Source organism: Eulemur rufifrons, chromosome 15, assembly GCF_041146395.1.
Source record: "Eulemur rufifrons isolate Redbay chromosome 15, OSU_ERuf_1, whole genome shotgun sequence".
In the NCBI taxonomy this organism is placed as follows: Eukaryota; Metazoa; Chordata; class Mammalia; order Primates; family Lemuridae; genus Eulemur; species Eulemur rufifrons.
This window is the reverse complement of record NC_090997.1, coordinates 64295521-64314235: the sequence shown is the minus strand read 5'-3', so window position 1 is coordinate 64314235 and position 18715 is coordinate 64295521. Positions and strand designations below refer to the sequence as shown.

Genomic DNA, 18715 nt, shown 5'->3' with positions numbered 1-18715 from the left:
ATATGATGGGTTACATTAAAATAATTTTTATTTTCTAATGTTAAACTACCCTTGCACTGGTGAAATAAACCCTTCTTGGTCTCAGTGTGCGTTTTTTTAAGCACTGATATATATACTTTGCTAATATTTTATTTAGAATTCTAGCTTTTTTTAATAATTGAGAAAGAGCCATACTTTGCTCCATTAAATGAGTTGGAGCTTTTTCTCTTTTTCAACTCTCTTTTTAAGAATTTGTATTAGATGGGAATAATCTGTTTCTTGAAAATTTGATAGATCTCATCTGTAAAATCATCTAGACTTAGTACAGTTTTGTGTGGTTAGATTTTGTGTGTTCGAGAGTGGAGGGGGATAGGGGGTGGATTTAAACTACTAGTTTAATTTCCATAGTTGTTATGTTTCTACTCAAGATTTCTATTTCTGCCTGAGTCATGTTTTATGTCATATTTTTTCCTAAGGAATTATCCATTTTACCTGATTTTTCCATATTTTTGTTATAAAGTTGTTCATGGTATTATTTTAACATCTTTGCTTTTCCCTTTGGCACTCCTCCTTTTATTCTTAAAATAACTTTTTTTTTGTTTGTTTGAATCAGTCTTACCCCTTCACCCTGGGTAGAGTGCAGTGATATCATCATAGCTCACCACAACCTCCAACTCCTGGGCTCAAGCAATCTTCCTGCCTTAGCCTCCTGAGTAGCTGGGAGTACAGGCGCATGCCACTGTGCCTGGCTAATTTTTCTACTTTTTGTAGAGATGGGGTCTCGCTCTTGCTCAGGCTGGTCTTGAACTCCTGAGCTCAAGCAGTGCTCCTGTCTCAGCCTCTCAGAGTGCTAGGATTACACGTGTGAGCCACGGAGACCAGCCCCTAATATAATTCACTTATGCTTTCTCTATAGTTTGTTTTGATTATCTTTGCCAGTCTTATCTATTTTATTATTAGTTTTAGAGAACCAGCTTGTTTTATTGATCCTCTCAATTGTTTTTTGTTTTAGGATAAGCTATTTTTCTAGTTTTTTGTTTGTTCATTTGTTTTGATTAAACACTCCTCATTAGCCCAGCTATGTCCTAGGATGTATTACCTGAAAAGTATTTCTTCCTGAAGATTTTAACTGTCTTTTAAAAGCTTGAAAGCATTTATTCTTAAGTCTGATTTAATATATCTGAAGCAGGAAAACAGAAATGTTTTCCCGTTCCTCTCATGTAACTGCCTGCCATTTTTTGGTATATAGTCATTTTATCTCCTAATACTATGTGCTTTCTATTCTATCTTTCCTATATGGCTGGATTATAATATGGGATTCATTTTATCTTTGTTCTTAAAATTATATAATCCCTCTGTGTATTAGACCTGCTATAAAAATCACATGTTGAAAGACTAATATTTTTAAATAATGAATTGAAAGCTTTCTGAGAAATATAAAATTAATGGAAAATGAATTTATTTGTTTTTGAACCGTAGAGAATAAGGAGTTTTATTATTCAAATAAGATAGTTTGTACTTTTTTCCCCTTTGTATATTTTAATATGCAGTGATTTTTATCAGAGTAACATAACTATCTACACATAGTAGGTAGGATTGGAGAGGCTACAGAAATTATAAATGTCTGGTATTACAATAGATTCACAGTTTGTTTTATTTTGTTTTTGTTAATCCATGTGACTGCTTAGATATCTCTGTGGCTTTTTATTAAATTTTATTACGTTTTTATTTAGCATATATCATTAACACTTCGAAATTTTGAATAGGTTTATGTTGTGATACTTACTAATTTACACAAATTTTAAGCAATGAATTTCAGATTTAGGCCACTGCTTTAATGTTTTTGTATTCTTTGTCATCTTAAGGTCACATTAGACACAAAGTGGAGGAAGCCCTTATTAATGAAGAAGCAATTTTGAACCTCATGGAAAATAGTCAGACTTTTCAGCCTTTGACCCAAAGACTGAGTGAGTCACCAGTTTTCAGTAAGTAACAGTGCTACTATAAATATTCAGGATTTTAAATCAGTGAAAGTGTGTGTTGTGAGAAGGGGTATTTTTTTCTTTGATTTGAAGACATTAATGTTGAACATTAAATAAATACTATATATAAAAATGAAACCTTGCATTAAATTAAGTAGCTTTGTTTTTTGTTTTCTACACAGCTTTTTCTAAAAAACAATTGTGAAAGAATAATTTTTTAAAATTTTGCTTTGCTTGGGGGAAAGCCATATTGCTTTGGAAGAAAAATGCACTTATTTTGAATTAATATTCTCCAAAGTTAAGTACATTAATAAAACACTATAATTGGTTCTTTTTTGGCAAGTATCAGAAATTTCACTGGACAATTCCTTTTAAGCCATTTTTTTTTAAGAGACAGAGTCTCACTCTGTCATCCAAGCTGAAGTACAGTGGCATGAGATAGCTCACTGCAGCCTTGAACACCTGGGCTCAAGTGATCCTCCTGCCTCTGCTTCCCCGGTACCTGGGACTACAGACGTGTACCACCACAGCTAGCTACTTTTTTTTTTTTTTTTTTAAGAGACAGGGTCTTGCTATGTTGCCCAGGCTGATCTCGAACTCCTGGCTTCAAGTGATCCTCCCACCTCAGCCTCCTGAGTCACCGGAATTGCAGGCGTGAGCTATTGTGCCCAGCATCAGGCCATTAATTTTTGGCTAGCTTAGCACATGATAGTTATTTCTGAATGTTTTTGCATCACCCTAAATACATTCTCCTTAGCATCATAAACCATTTACAAGATTTCTTTTCAGTAATTTAACCTAACTTACTGACATCTTTTACAGAAACTTATTTGATATTTTGTTGTATAAAGTGAGTTATTGTTAAGCTTCATGTCTCTTGTTTTGCTTGAAGTAGTTTTTTTTTTTTTTTTTTTTTTTTGAGACAGAGTCTCACTCTGTCGCCCAGGACTAGAGTGCCGTGGCATCAGCCTAGCTCACAGCAACCTCAAACTCCTGGGCCCAAGCGATCCTCCTGCCTCAGCCTCCCGAGTAGCTGGGACTACAGGCATGCGCCACCATGTCTGGCTAATTTTTTCTATATATATTTTTAGTTGTCCAGCTAATTTCTTTCTGTTTTTTTAGTAGAGACGGGGTCTCACTCTTGCTCAGGCTGGTCTCGAACTCCTGAGCTTAAACGATCTGCCTGCCTCAGCCTCCCAGAGTGCTAGGATTACAGGCGTGAGCCACCGCGCCCAGCCTTGAAGTAGTGATTTTATGTTTCTTTCCTTTCTCACTTTCTATTTTTCATTTTTATAGTATCAAATATAATCACAGCTCAATGTAATGTCCTCTCTATGTTATTTACATTTTCATCTGAATGGAACATAAATTGACTGATTGTGAACAATACCAAAGTTATTGTTCACACTCATATTTCAAAAACATTTTTAACAGGGGTAGGGAACTTGTTCTTCTTTTTCTTTTTTTTTTTTTATTGTACATATTATGGGGTACATAGTGATGTTTCAATGCATATAATGTATGGTGATCAGATCAGGGTCATTAACATATCCATCCACTCTTGGGCTCAAGGGAATCTCCCACTTCAGTCTCCCAAGTAGCTAGGACTGTAGGTGTGTGCCACCGCATCTGTTTTTTCTTTTTTAAATGAGTGGCCACATGCAGAAAGAAATCACTCTAAGAACACATTAAAAAATTAACTTTAGGTTTACAATCTAAAATGTTCTATTTCTCCATTTGAATAAATAAATATATATACCAATGTATTTAAATTACATTCTAGTTATAAAAAGTAAACAGTTAAGAGAGGGACATAGAAAAGTTAAGGAATTTAAAAAGAGGAGAATTAGAGAAGCATATACCTATTCCATTGCATTACACAAATATATCATTAGCAGATATAATTCCACCTTGCCTACGGTTACGAAAAAGCAATCTCAATGTTATCAAAAATCTGAGAAGAAAATATCTATAATCCATTTGCTACTACTTATTTTTTTAAAGTATGAGGCAGAAAAAAACTATAGGTTTAAGAAATGGATCATTGCCAAAATGTCTCTCATAAGCAAATATTTTCATTTTGTATTACATTTGGTAGCATGACTGAACCAATTTCTTTAATGTCAACAAAGAAAACCTAAAACTTGATATTTTGGTGAATGAGGAATGTATTACCTTATTTACAGAGAAAATGGTTGTGTAGTAGATTACAACGAATCTCCATCTCCCTAATCTTTTTTAAAAATAACAGCTTTGTTGAGATATAAGTCATATACCATAAAATTTATCTTTTATTTGCCGGGTGCGGTGGCTCATGCCGTAATCCTAGCACTCTGGGAGTCCGAGGCGGGTGGATCATTTGAGCTTAAGAGTTAGAAACCAGCCTGAGCAAGAGCAAGACCCTGTCTCTACTAAAAAAATAGAAATAAATTATCTGGACAACTAAAAATATATAGAAAAAATTCTCCAGGCATGGTGGCGCATGCCTGTAGTCCCAGCTACTCAGGAGGCTGAGGCAGAAGGATTTGTTTGAGCCCAGGAGTTTGAGGTTGCTGTGAGCCAGGCTGATGCCACGGCACTCTGGCCTGGGCAACAGAGTGAGACCCTGTCTCAAAATAAATAAATAAATAAAATAAATAAATAAATTTACCTTTTATTATATACAGTGCAGTGATTTTTAGCATATTCATGGAGTTTTACAACCATTACCACTATCTAATTTTAGAACATTTTCTTCAGCCCAAAAAGAGACCCTGAACCCATTAGCATTCACTCCCCAGTCTTCCTCCCAGCCCCTGGCAACCACTAATTTATTTTCTCTTTTGCTGGATTTACCTATTTGGGACATTTCATATAAATGGAATCACATAATATATAGCCTTTTGTATCTGGCTGCTTTGATTTAGCATAATGTTTTCAAAGTTCGTCAATGTTGTAGCATGTATCAGTACTTCATTTCTTTTTCTTGCTGAATAATATTCCATCATATGGATAATATACATTTTTTTTATTCATCAGTTGTTGGATATTTGGGTTGTTTCTGCTTTCTGGGTTGTTATGAATAATGCTACTATCATTATTCATGCACAAGTTTTTGTGTGGACATATGTTTTCTGTTCTCTTGGATATATATGTGAAAGTGGCATGGCTGGATTATATGATAACTCTGTTTAATATTTTGAGGAACAACCAATGGCTACACCATTTTATAATCTGACCAGCCATGTATGAGAATTCCAATTTCTTCACATCCTTGCCAACACTTGATATTATCTGTCTTTTTGGTTTTAGCAATCCTAACATGTATGAAGTGGTTTTATATGTATAGTATAATACTGTTGACCACTTTCAAAGCTCTCTTGTATTTTCCAACTACAGATTTCATTTGACTATTCTGTGAACTAAATAAAGCTTAAGTGTGAGATAAGATGTTTACATGTATAATTTTTAAGGTACTTCCTTAGCATTAATTCATATATTTATTATATGTTTTGTATTTATTTTTAATGCTTTTGACCATATTTGGTTTACTGCTCCTCAAGCTTAAGTGTGTACTAAGATCTTAGCATGTTAAAATAAAAATTCCTGCCAGGTGCAATGGCATGCACCTATAGTCCCAGCTACGCCGGAGGCTGAGGTAGGAGAATTGCTTGAGCCCAGGAGTTCAAGGCCAGCCTGGGCAACAAAGCAAGATCCCAATATGTAAAATAAATAAATAAATACAAGAAAATGTAAATTTCTGAGTCCTGTCATAGAAATCTGATTCACTAGATGTATGATGGCGTCTGAAAATCTTATTTTTAATGATTGCACTAAATTATTCTAATGCAGATGATCCAAGGATCACACTCTGATGGGAGAGCTACATGACCACCTGAACCTTTATACCAACTGTATTCTTTTAGCATCTGCCAGCGTCTATGATGTTGTTACTTTATAATTGATCCAATAATTTAATTGTTGGATTATTTAAAAATTTTAAGTTACTTGTTAGTGATTGCTTCACTTATTTTATAGTGGACAGTAGTCCTGATGAGGCTCTGGTACATCTTCTTGCTGGTTTGGAAAGTGATGGATATCAGGGGGAAAGAAATAGGATGCCATCACCATGTCACTCCTTTGGAAATAATAAATATCCCCAAAATAGTGATGATGAAGAGAATGAACCACAGATTGAAAAAGAGGAAATGGAGCTTAGTTTGGTGATGTCCCAAAGATGGGACAGCAATATTGAAGAACATTGTGCCAAAAAGAGGTAACTTTTTAGTTATTTCAGGTATTTGAATAACTTTCTTTTGTCATTATTGTTCTTTAATCAGAAATTATTTCCTTATAGACTAAATTGATTTCTTTTACATCTCTTTTAAATAGTGGGCTGTTTTTCATATGGCATATATTTTGTATTCTGAGCAAAATAAAGTGTTCCTACATTTAAAAAGATTAACCTAACTTTTAGGAGTCATCTATTTATGTATGTAGTGAGAGTAATAAATGAGGCAAAATCAAAGGGGCTCCTTATCTCAGAACTTGAAAAAAAGAATGGCTTTGATAGTTACACTGTTGTGAATTGGAGCAACAAGATACAGAGTCAGCTGAAGATGAGGAATTGCTTCCAGGTCTGATTATACTGAAGGAATTAGATATTAAAAATTAATAAATAAAAAAGTCTCAGAAGCAAACACTGGTATTCTGTGTTGTTTCTCAAAATAAATGATGAAGATGGTGCTGTGGTTTTCTAAATCAGTCTCTGTGAACTTGACTGATTTGATTCTGTCCCTGAGCTGTATGCTCCGTGTATAGAAAAAAATTAAGCCTCTGAACCTGAAAGACTGAGTATCCTTCTCCTTTAAATTTTGTAGGCTATACTGAAACTTTTTTAAAGCCTATGTTTGAAATTTTCAACCCCAAAGCCATTACTGAAAGGTGAAAGGGTAATCTATAGTATTCATTTGTATAAAAACATAGGTTTTTATTTTTCTACTTAATCAGGATACGAGACTCTTCAGACATGATGTTATATTGTGCTCTCTGACATAGTCTCTACTATAATAACAGGCACAGTTTATCCCATGATTGAATTCATGCTTGTGTGTTCATTGACTAAACCAATTCTGTGAAAACCGTTACCAGTTTAACCTTGGTTAAAAAAACTTAACATATATTAGAGAGAGATTGAATGGTAGAAGCATATTAATATGTCTAGAAAAGGAATTATTAATTCTACTGTGTATAATCGGTGCTATATTCCACTCTAAGCACTATATTTTAAGTATACTAAGAAAGTAAAGGAAAGGGAAAGGAGAGGAAGAAAACTAGAAGTATCTATGAACACTGTCACTTTTGAAAAACATTTGAATAGATAATGTTTGGTTTAATTAGAGGAGTTATGAGACAGGTAATAAATGTCTTCATATATTTTAAAGGTTATCATGTGAAAAATGGCATAGACCTACTGTATGGCTACAGAGAACAAAAGCAGGAATACTGTATGGAAGTTGAAAAGAAAGATTTTGTGTAATGTAGGAAGACAGTTACTAACAATTAGAGTCATTAACAACGGAAAGATTACCCTGGAAGACAGCAAGCCCCTTATACAGAGAATGTAAAAGCAGAGATTGTGTCAGGTCTGTTAAAAATAGGATTTTTGCATTGGGTAGCAAGTTGGACTAAATGACCTCTGATATCTCTTTCAGATCTTAAGGGAGTGATTTTATGACAAATTGTGATTTGGAAAGGCTTAATGGAGAAACCGTTCCATGTATAATATAGGAATATTATTTTCAAATTTTTGAGAACTGAGAAAGAAAAAATTGTGTATGGATAGAAAGTTTGCCTGTCCAGATAAAAGGGAAAGTATAAAATTAGTATCAATATGAGATGAAACTTAAGAGACTATCTATCTGGACATCACCATCCATCTGAATTTCTCAATAACCATACTTTGTAGTCACTGTCAGATTGACTCAATACCTTTACTACTTCCTAGCCCCTCTCTGATCCCTGATATTTTCTCTTCAGTCCCAACCTAAATGCCTCCTCACTCATCTTTTTGTTCTTGTTTTTTCCAATTGAGAATGTAGTGATTGTGTATTTATGGAGACTTATTAAAATATGCTAGACCTTTTTAGAGATTACTGAGTTCTCACTTAAGCTATATGTGTACATCTGAGGATAGAATGAAAGGGATAATATAAGAAAGAACATGATTAGATATGATAATCCAGAATATTATGGAGCTATAAATGCAGGAATTATGGTATTTTCTAGCTCACATAAAAGGGATTATAAAGTCTATTTATAATAACTTTTTGCAGATATTATAGTAAGACATATTAATAAAGCAAAGTAAATCCTTTCCTTTTTAAAGTTACAATTTTCAGATCTTTTTTTAGCATTTTACTATTACAGAGTCAAATTAGACAAATCACTTACATCTGAGATGCTCTTTTCTAATGATTATACCCACCGATGAATTTTAATATTCTCTAGATCACTGTGCAGAAATACCCACAGAAGTTCAACTGAAGATGAAGACTCATCTTCAGAAGAAGAAATGGAATGGAGTGATAACAGTTTGCTTCTGGCCAATCTTTCTATACCTCAGTTAGATGGAACTGCAGATGAAAATAGTGGTAAGTAAACAAGTCTACTGTGAGCTTTTGGTTATTTAGGGGCTAAAAATATATTTGATTTTGAAACTATAGCCACACTTCCTATATAGTTAGCTAAGTGAGGCTATAGTGATACTTCTTTTGAAAGAATGTAGATATATATGATTCTTTCTCATTTCTAAGAGGATATAACATTTGTTGATCACTGGTTTCAAGCTTCATTATCAGTCTATCATGTTAACATTTAAGTAGCATAAGAAACTGTAAGAAATACGCTCACCTTATTTGAAGTGATAATGTAAAGAAGCATGTTATTTTATGAAAAAATTTTAAGGTGACAGTATTTTCCCCTTATTTCCCTAAAGGCACTGAATATTAATATAATCTATTTCTGATCAAAGGAATATGTGTTTTAAATAATTATAACTAACTCTTGATTATTTAGGTTATTATCTTAATGATAGGAGTGACCTTTTTGTTAGGATAACCATTTCAAACATACAAACTTAACTTCATATAATACCTTTCATAGTGATAGTATCTTAGTATGGGAAAATATTTCAAAAATTAAAAAAGAGTAAAATGAAATAAATTCATTTTTCCCTCATTCCAGACAATCCATTGAACAACGAAAATTCTAGAACCCACTCTTCTGTGATTGCAACGAGCAAGTTATCAGTAAAACCTTCCATCTTTCACAAAGATGCTGCTACGTTAGAACCCCCATCGTCTGCTAAGATTACCTTTCAGTGTAAACACACAAGTGCCCTTTCTTCCCATGTTTTGAACAAAGAAGATTTAATTGAAGACCTTCCACAGCCAAACAACATAGAAAAAGGTCTAGATAATTCAGTCACTTCTTTTACAAATGAAAGCACTTACTCTATGAAATACCCTGGATCTTTAAGCAGTACTGTTCATTCAGAAAATTCTCATAAAGAGAGTAATAAGAAAGATATCCTCCCAGTATCTTCCTGTGAAACTAGTATTTTTGATTATGATGAAGATATTCCATCTGTTACAAGACAAGTACCAAGTAGAAAGTATACAAACATTAGAAAGATTGAAAAGGATGCCCCTTTTATACATATGCACCGTCACCCTAATGAGAATACATTGGGCAAAAACTCTTTCAACTTTCCTGACGTAAGTCATCCAAAAAATAAACTATCCTCTGAAGTAAATGAAAAAGGAAGCAGCACAGCTTTGAACAGTTTATTCCCTTCACCATTTACTGAAAATTGTGAATTGCTATCATGCTCAGGGGAGAATAGAACTATGGTACATTCTCTTAGTAGCATTGCTGATGAAAGTGGACTAAATAAACTTAAAATTAGATATGAAGAATTTCAAGAACATAAAACAGAAAAACCAAGCCTCAGCCAACAAGCAGCACATTATATGTTTTTTCCCAGTGTTGTTCTTTCTAATTGTCTCACTAGACCACAGAAACTATCTCCTGTCACATATAAACTACAACCTGGCAATAAAACGTCCCGGTTAAAACTGAGTAAAAAGAAACTTGTAGGTCATCAGGAGCCTTCTACCAAAAGTAATGAGACTAGATCCACAAAAGATAATTGTATACAAAATAATCCTTGTAATAATAATCCCGAGAAGGATAACATATTGGCCAGTGATTTAATTAAAAGCACTCATGGAGCTTTTGAAAATAAAACACCTACAGATGGTTTGATAGACTGTCACTTTGGAGATGGAACCTTAGAAACGGAGCAGTCCTTTGGACTGTATGGAAATAAATACACACTTAGAGCCAAACGCAAGGTAAATTATGAGACTGAAGATAGTGAGTCAAGTTTTGTAACACACAACTCAAAAATTAGCCTACCTCATCCTATGGAAATTGGTGACAGTTTAGATGGAACTCTGAAATCTCGAAAACGAAGAAAAATGTCTAAAAAGCTGCCCCCTGTCATCATAAAGTATATTATTATTAACAGATTTAGAGGGAGAAAAAATATGCTTGTGAAGCTAGGAAAAATAGACTCTAAAGAAAAACAAGTAACATTAACAGAGGAAAAAATAGAACTATATAAAAAGCTTGCACCTTTGAAGGATTTTTGGCCAAAAGTTCCTGACTCCCCTGCAACCAAATATCCCATTTATCCACTAACACCAAAGAAAAGTCACAGAAGAAAGTCAAAACATAAGTCTGCTAAGAAAAAAACTGGTAAGCAACAAAGGACAAATAGTGAAAATATTAAAAGAACTTTGTCTTTCAGAAAAAAACGGTCACATGCTATTCTTTCGCCTCCCTCACCATCTTATAATGCTGAAACCGAAGACTGTGACTTGAATTATAGTGATGTTATGTCTAAACTAGGTTTTCTTTCTGAGAGAAGCACAAGTCCCATAAATTCCTCTCCACCTCGCTGCTGGTCTCCCACAGATCCAAGAGCTGAAGAAATTATGGCTGCTGCAGAAAAAGAAGCAATGCTTTTTAAGGGTCCTAATGCATATAATAGTAAGACTGTTAATTCTCGTATAGGAAAAAATAGTCGAGCGAGAGCACAGGTTAAGAAATCAAAAGCAAAGCTTATTAATCCCTCTGTAGTTACTAAGAAAAGGAACAAACGAAATCAGACAAACAAACTAGTAGATGATGGAAAAAAGAAACCAAGAGCAAAACAGAAACAAAAAACAAATGAGAAAGGTACATCAAGAAAGCACATAACACTTAAGGATGAAAAAATAAAATCTCAGTCTGGTGCTGAAGTTAAGTTTGTGCTAAAACACCAGAATGTGTCTGAGCTTACAAACAGTTCTGGAGGCTCTCTACTTTTTAAACAGAAAGATGCACCACTAACAGGCTCTGCTGTGGATCATCCTCTTTCTGCTCCCCTACCCACTGGAATTAATGCACAACAGAAGTTATCTGGCTGCTTTTCTTCTTTCTTAGAAAACAAGAAGTCTATAGATTTGCAAACATTCCCCAGTTCACGAGATGATTTGCATCCATCAATTGTCTGTAATTCTGTAGGACCTGGAATCTCAAAAATTAATGTTCAGAGGTCTCATAATCAAAGTGCTATGTTCACTCTAAAAGAATCAGCCTTGATTCAAAAAAATATATTTGACCTTTCCAACCATTTGTCTCAGGTAGCACAGAATACACAGATATCTTCGGGTATAATGTCTCCAAAGACAGAAGATAATTCAAACATACAAAAAAACCATTTGTCATCTATTGGAAAGTTAAATGAATATCGCAATTCCCTAGAATCAAAGCCGGAACAGGCATATGCTCGTAATTTTTTGCATTGCAAAGATAGTCAGCAGCAGATTGTGTGCATGGCAGAACAGTCAAAGCACAGTGAAACTTGTTCTCCAGGAAATGCAGCTTCAGAGGAAAGCCAAATGCCTAATAATTGCTTTGTAACTTCCTTAAGAAGTCCAATCAAACAAACAGCTTGGGAGCAAAAACAAAGGGGCTTTATTGTAGATATGTCAAATTTTAAACCTGAAAGGGTAAAACAAAGGTCATTGTCAGAAGCAATTTCACAAACCAAAGCACTTTCTCAGTGTAAAAATCGAAATGTATCAACACATTCAGCGTTTGGTGAAGGACAGTCTGGACTGGCAGTTCTAAAAGAATTGTTACAAAAAAGACAGCAGAAAGCACAAAATGCAAATATTGTGCAAGACCCATTACCTAATAAAAATCAGCCAAACAAAAATATTTCTGGTTCCCTTGAACATAACAAAGCAAATAAACGGACACGATCAGTAACATCTCCAAGAAAACCTCGAACTCCCAGAAGTACAAAACCTAAAGAAAAAATTCCCAAACTTCTCAAAGTAGACCCTCTAAATTTACAAAACTCTGGCCAGTTGGATAACTCTCTATCAGATGATAGTCCCGTCTTTTTTTCAGATCCAGGTTTTGAAAGTTGTTATTCACTTGAAGATAGCTTATCTCCTGAACATAATTATAATTTTGATATTAACACAATAGGTCAGACTGGATTTTGTAGCCTTTATTCTGGAAGTCAGTTTGTCCCAGCTGATCAGAATTTGCCTCAAAAGTTCTTAAGTGATGCTGTTCAGGATCTTTTTCCAGGACAAGCTATAGAAAAAAATGAGTTTTTAAGTCATGACAACCAGAAGTGTGATGAAGATAAGCATCATGTCTCAGACTCAACCTCATGGATTAGATCTGGTACTTTAAGTCCTGAACTTTTTGAGAAATCATCCATAGACAGCAATGAGAATCATCGGCACAACCAGTGGAAAACTAGCTTTCATCCTCTTACAACTCGGTCTAATTCAATAATGGATTCTTTCTGTGTTCAGCAGGCAGAGGCCTGTCTAAATGAAAAATCCAGATTGAATAGGAGTTCAGTAAGCAAAGAAGTTTTTCTTAGTCTCCCACAGCCAAGCAATTCAGACTGGATTCAAAGTCACACCAGAAAAGAAATGGGACAGTCTCTTGACTCAGTTAATACCTCTTTTACTACAATACTCTCCTCCCCTGATGGTGAACTTGTGGATGTAGCCTCTGAAGATTTAGAACTGTATGTTTCAAGAAACAATGATATGTTGACACCAACTCCTGATAGTTCACCAAGGTCTACCAGCTCTCCCTCGCAATCGAAAAATGGCAGTTTTACCCCTCGAACTGCTCACATTCTAAAACCACTTATGTCCCCACCAAGTAGGGAAGAAATTATGGCAACTTTGTTGGATCATGACCTTTCTGAAACTGTTTACCAGGAACCATTTTGCAGTAATCCTTCTGATGTACCAGAAAAGCCCAGGTAATCAGAATTTTTTTCCCTTGGGTCACTCTAAATAATTGTAATGTATATAATATTTGATACCTGACTACTAGTTTTCTGTCTGTGACACTGTATTTGTAAGTATATCATTGTGAAAACTATTCATAATTACAGACTTTATTAAGAAAATTCACAAACTAAATGGATAGTTGCTTCTGGAGAAATTTATTTAAGTTGATGAGTATTGGACTTGGATCTACTATTATTTAGTACCACGTCTCCATTAAGGATTAGAGGTGCTCACTCTAATTAGGTGCAAGATTAAGAAAGATGTCATGATACTTTAAAAGTATTACAATGATCATCTTAAAAATAGTGTTTTTTAAATGTTAAACTTCATTTTTTAAAAAGTGTTTGAAAATGAGCATACATACGCATTTAAGTACTCCTATGATATGTCTCTAAATGAAGATTATTTAAGTTGTTTCTGTTATAAACCTTTCTTTCCATGTGGTTTCAATATCTTGAGTCATTGTTAGTATTGTTAGTTTATAAAGTTATTAGGGGTGCAAATGGACTTTGGTTTCCCTTACCTCCTTTCTTTTCAGAATCTTTTCGGAGAATTAATTGATAGACAGACAGACACAGACACACACACAGCAAATAGTAAAACGGGAATCAATACTGGTGTATCAATCAGTAGTTGAGTAGTTGTGCTGTACCACCTTTATCACCAAGTTAGGATATATCTGATAAGAGCTAAATTGGAGAACATAGCTTAATCCAGGAGGTTTAAATGATGGTTCTTGTTCCTGCCCATGTGTCTGTGATCTTTTATACTTAACCAATTGCAGAGAGAGGCAGTTCATATCAACTGTCCAGTCAGAAGCAGAAGAGGATGACTGAGACTGCTAAGGCAATCCCTGCCTTAGTCTAAATCATGGAAAGAAGTATGAGTAGCCAACTAGAGCGGAAGCAACACTAACCTGGAGCAGCAACATGTTCCTAACTCCAGTGGGTGGTTGGGTGGGTGGGAGATACAATATGGATACATGTCATTTATCATTTGTTCAAGCCTATAGAACATAGCAAGCCAAGAGTGAACCCAAATGTAAACTTTAGACTTTGAGTGATTATGATGTTTCAAGGAAGGTTCATCATTTGTAACACATGTACCATTCTGGTGCGGGATGGTGATAATTGGCTATGCATGCGTGGGGGCACACAAATGAGAAATCTGCGTACCTTTCTTTCAGTTTTCCTGTGAACCTACAACTGCTTTAAAAAAAATGTCTTTTTTAAAAAATTAAATCCAAAAAATCCCACAATGAATGTCAGGCTTTTACCCAACAGATTAGCAATAATTTCTGTAGGAGTCCATTTCAAGAAAGGAGTGAAAATATGAGATGATGGATATGTTAATTTGTTTCACTATAATAACCATTTTACTATATGTATATATAACTGTATACACATATATGTGTATCTCATAACATCATATTATATACCTTACATTTACATAATAAAATTTATTTTTTAAAAAGGGGGTGAGAAAAGGTGACCAGATATGTAGAGTAGAAATTCCCTCCTATAGCGACTTAAACTGAAGGGCAGAAACGCTGTCTCCTGCTTCCTAGCACACAGTTTTGTTTTGTTTTGCTTAGAACTCACATAGGACTCTTATTCTTTATTTCACTGCTAGAATATTTACAGTCTTTTCCTTAGACATTAATTTCCATTATTTTGGGGACTTTGACTTTATCAGTGGTTATTATGGTATATTTTTTAATCAAACTATTTTTTTCTACCCCAGCCTTACATATTTTCTAAATTTTTAGTTAGCAAACTTGTGTGCTAGTCATTAACTTTGTGTTGTTATTGGTTGTTATTGTCCAACTTTGACACTTCTCCTGCAGCTAAAATAAAAGGACAATAATTATTTTCGAAAAACTATTTTAAAAATATGAAACTGTATTCAATGTAGAGCATTCAGGAAGTATAAAAGAAGAAATAAAAATCACACCATTTCTCTACCTGGTAACAGCCTCCATAATATTTTGATGTGTTTTCTGTTTTCTTTTTTTTCAATGTTATAATGTATAGTTTTTACTTCATTTTGTTCTATGAAGTGTGACCTTATATAGTCAGAGTATTGTATCCAGATTACTGACTTAACATATGATATTATAAACATTTTTCAAATTTATGAGATTCTTGAAGCATTTTAATGGCTGCATAATTTTCTATCATGTGTATATTATTGGAAAGAAAAATTGTATCCTGTTTTGTCACTAGATAAATTATGTAATTAGTATGTAATTAGTAATTATTTTGGAGTTTTCTCTTATAGCTCTAGAAGTAGGATTACTGAAAACTTTAAGGCTTTTGATATGTATTATGAATTTTTCCCAGTGAGTTGTAGCAATTACCATACTGCTGATAATGTGCAAGAAAGCTGAATTTACCACACCTCACCAATTCATTATCATTATTGGCTTCTGTATCATTAGTATTAGAGTTGAGTGTGATCACATAGTATGTGTACTCATTTCCTACAACAGAAATAATTCTGTTTTTAATTTTTCACATAGCCAAGGAGTGGGAACAGGGAAGGTGCTGGATGCTGGTTACGGAGTTAATAGGAGGGGCCAAAATCTTCCATATAAAGAGGACAAGGAACTGTGGTAAACCTGATGTTCCTCCTTCAGCTCCAATTCAGAAAACATGAATCCAGTTAATTGAGTTTTGATGACTAGGACATTTGGGGAATCATGCCTTAAGGAGAAGTGATTGAAAAAACTATCTTCATATCTGTAATAGAGTTATCATGAGAAATAAAAAGTAGACTTATTTTATGTTGCTGCGATAGGCAGAAATAGTATGAATGGATTAGAGAAGGAGGTTTCACTTAATATTTGTAACTATTGGAAGCTAAACCAGACTGTCTTTTAACTAGTGATTCCCCACATATACATACGTTAGTAGCATTTAAGGTATGCATCCTGTGGACTCTACCAACTCCTAAGTTCTTATGTTGGTGTTAAACCCTGCCATGTAAAGGGAAAAAAGAATTAGGGTAATTTACCTCAATTGTGTGATTTTTTTAATGTTTGAGAGCACTTGGGGGTGGGGTACAAAGATTCATTTAAATTGACTGGCTTTGCTAAATTACTATAGATACTAGAGAATATAGGAAAAAGCAGTAGGTAAAATCCAGGGATGTAGTCTTTAAATTGATGTTAGTCATATATCTGTGAGGAAAAGCATATTGAGACTAAAGATAGAGTATACCTGCCTAAAATGGGGTGGGGGAGGGCACTGTGGGGAGAAAGAGATGGGCATTTTTAAGACTCTAAAGTGGACTTTAAAAATCTCTAGGATAGGGAATTAAATATTTTAGAAATTGCTCTCTGAGACAAAACAGTTGTCCTAAAATATGTCATTTATAGGGAGATTGGTGGACAGCTCCTCATGGTGGAAACTCGACTTCCAAATGATCTGGCTGAGTTTGAGGGAGACTTTTCCTTGGAAGGACTTCGTCTGTGGAAAACAGCATTCTCAGCAATGACTCAAAATCCAAGACCAGGGTCACCCCTTCGCAATGGCCAAGGAATTGGCAATAAAGGATCAAGTAATAGCCATAAAATGGTTGAAGATAAAAAAATTGTGATCATGCCTTGCAAATGTGCCCCAAGTCGACAACTGGTTCAAGCGTGGCTTCAAGCCAAAGAAGAATATGAACGTTCCAAGAAACTGCCTAAAATTGAGCCAACTGGAGTAAAATCTGCTGAGAACTTTAGCTCTTCAGTTAACCCAGATGACAAATCTGTAATGCCTCCAAACGTAGATGTAAGTCCACATATACTCCCCACTACGGCACATACCGAGGAAGATGTTGATAGTTCTCAGATTGTTTTACAAGTACCAACCACAGGATGGAGTCAAACTGCAAGTGAAAATCAGATGCTACCACCAGTTGCCTCTGCAAGTGATCCTGAGAAAGATGAAGATGATGATGATAACTATTACGTTAGTTATAGTCCTCCTGGTTCTCCAGGAATTCCCCCTTGGCAACAAGCAACATCCCCAGATTCCAGAACGTTAAATGGAGATGATAGACCCTCGTCACCAGTAGAGGATCTGCGTTCTTTGGCTGTTGAGAATTTCTTAAAGCCAATAAAAAATACTATACAGAAGAGCCCCTGCAGTGAGCCTCGGGAACGTCTAGTAATATCTCCAATTAATGCTAGGGCAAGAAGAGGGAAAGGTGAATCACTTTGCCTTCATAGTACACCAATCATACAGAGAAAACTGGAAAGCCTTCCTGAAGTAACTGACCTTAGCCCTTTATCAACAGGTAAGTGTATAGATAATGGAAAGTTTTCATAATTGTTCTTCAAAGATAGGAATGAAGACAACATTAGACTGTGCATTGAAAAATCTGAGCTTTTAAGTGTAGTTAAGCCTCAGCAAATAAAAAGTTGTTATTTTGTCATGTCTTGGAAAGTCATCATGTGAACACTTCTTCATCTTTCTGCTGTGAAATCTACTTATTTTGCTTCCATCCTATCTTCCTGCCTTCTAGGAAAAGGCAAGAGCTTTCAGAAGCCTTACCTTCTTCTCAACTTGATTTTTCCCATTAGCTTTTACACATACCCAAGCCTCTGGCACCTTTTAAAATAGAAATAAAAACCTCCCTTGACCTCAAATCTCCAGCCAAATTCTCTGTCTCCTCCGCTTCAAAGCCAAATTTCTTAAACAGTTTCTCTGGTTTAACAACTACGTTTAGTTGACTTCTGTTTATTTCTTAGCCCACTGAATTCTGCCCCCCCCCATTCCACCATTATGGCTCTTGTATAGATTCCCAATAAACTTCTTGTAGCTAAAGCCATTAGGTATTCTTTTAGTCTTATCATATGTCCTCTGAGAAGCCATTTGACCATACCTTCCTTCTTGGAGCTTCTTCTCGCCTTGGCTTTCCTCCTCTTTTTTTCTCCCAACTTGCTTTTCTTTGAGGCTCTTCTCACTATTGTCATTTATTATCTAAATGTTGGAGTTTATTAAGGCTTGGGCTTAAGCCTTTTTTATTTTTCCCCAAATGATCTAATATCCTACCCACGGGATTATTACAGATAACTCACAGATTTTAATTTCCAGTTCAGAACTTTATTTTAAGCTCCAGAACACTATATCCAGCTGCCTATGCTGGATTTACTTAAGCATTATACTTGAATGCTCAGTGGTACTTCAAAACCAGTGTTTTTAAAACCAACTCATGATCTCACTGTACACATTGACCACCACCTGCCTAACACATTCATATACATATATACATTCCCACACTTAGAAATCCATCTGTTCTTATTTGAGTGAATAGTGCCTCCGGTTCTCAGTCAGTTACACA

At 34.9% G+C, this 18715-nt stretch overlaps 1 protein-coding gene across 2 annotated transcripts in view; it reads left to right on the top strand.

Annotated features, from left to right (window-relative positions):
- The window catches only part of REV3L (REV3 like, DNA directed polymerase zeta catalytic subunit), a 171222-nt gene that overhangs the window by 91806 nt on the left and 60701 nt on the right, over positions 1-18715 (top strand). For both annotated transcript variants that reach the window (XM_069488947.1, XM_069488948.1), the window contains 5 exons: positions 1845-1964; positions 5979-6216; positions 8451-8593; positions 9186-13350; positions 16761-17668. In XM_069488947.1, the coding sequence (XP_069345048.1) occupies positions 1845-1964; positions 5979-6216; positions 8451-8593; positions 9186-13350; positions 16761-17668 (5574 nt within the window). The remainder of the gene's footprint in view (positions 1-1844; positions 1965-5978; positions 6217-8450; positions 8594-9185; positions 13351-16760; positions 17669-18715) is intronic.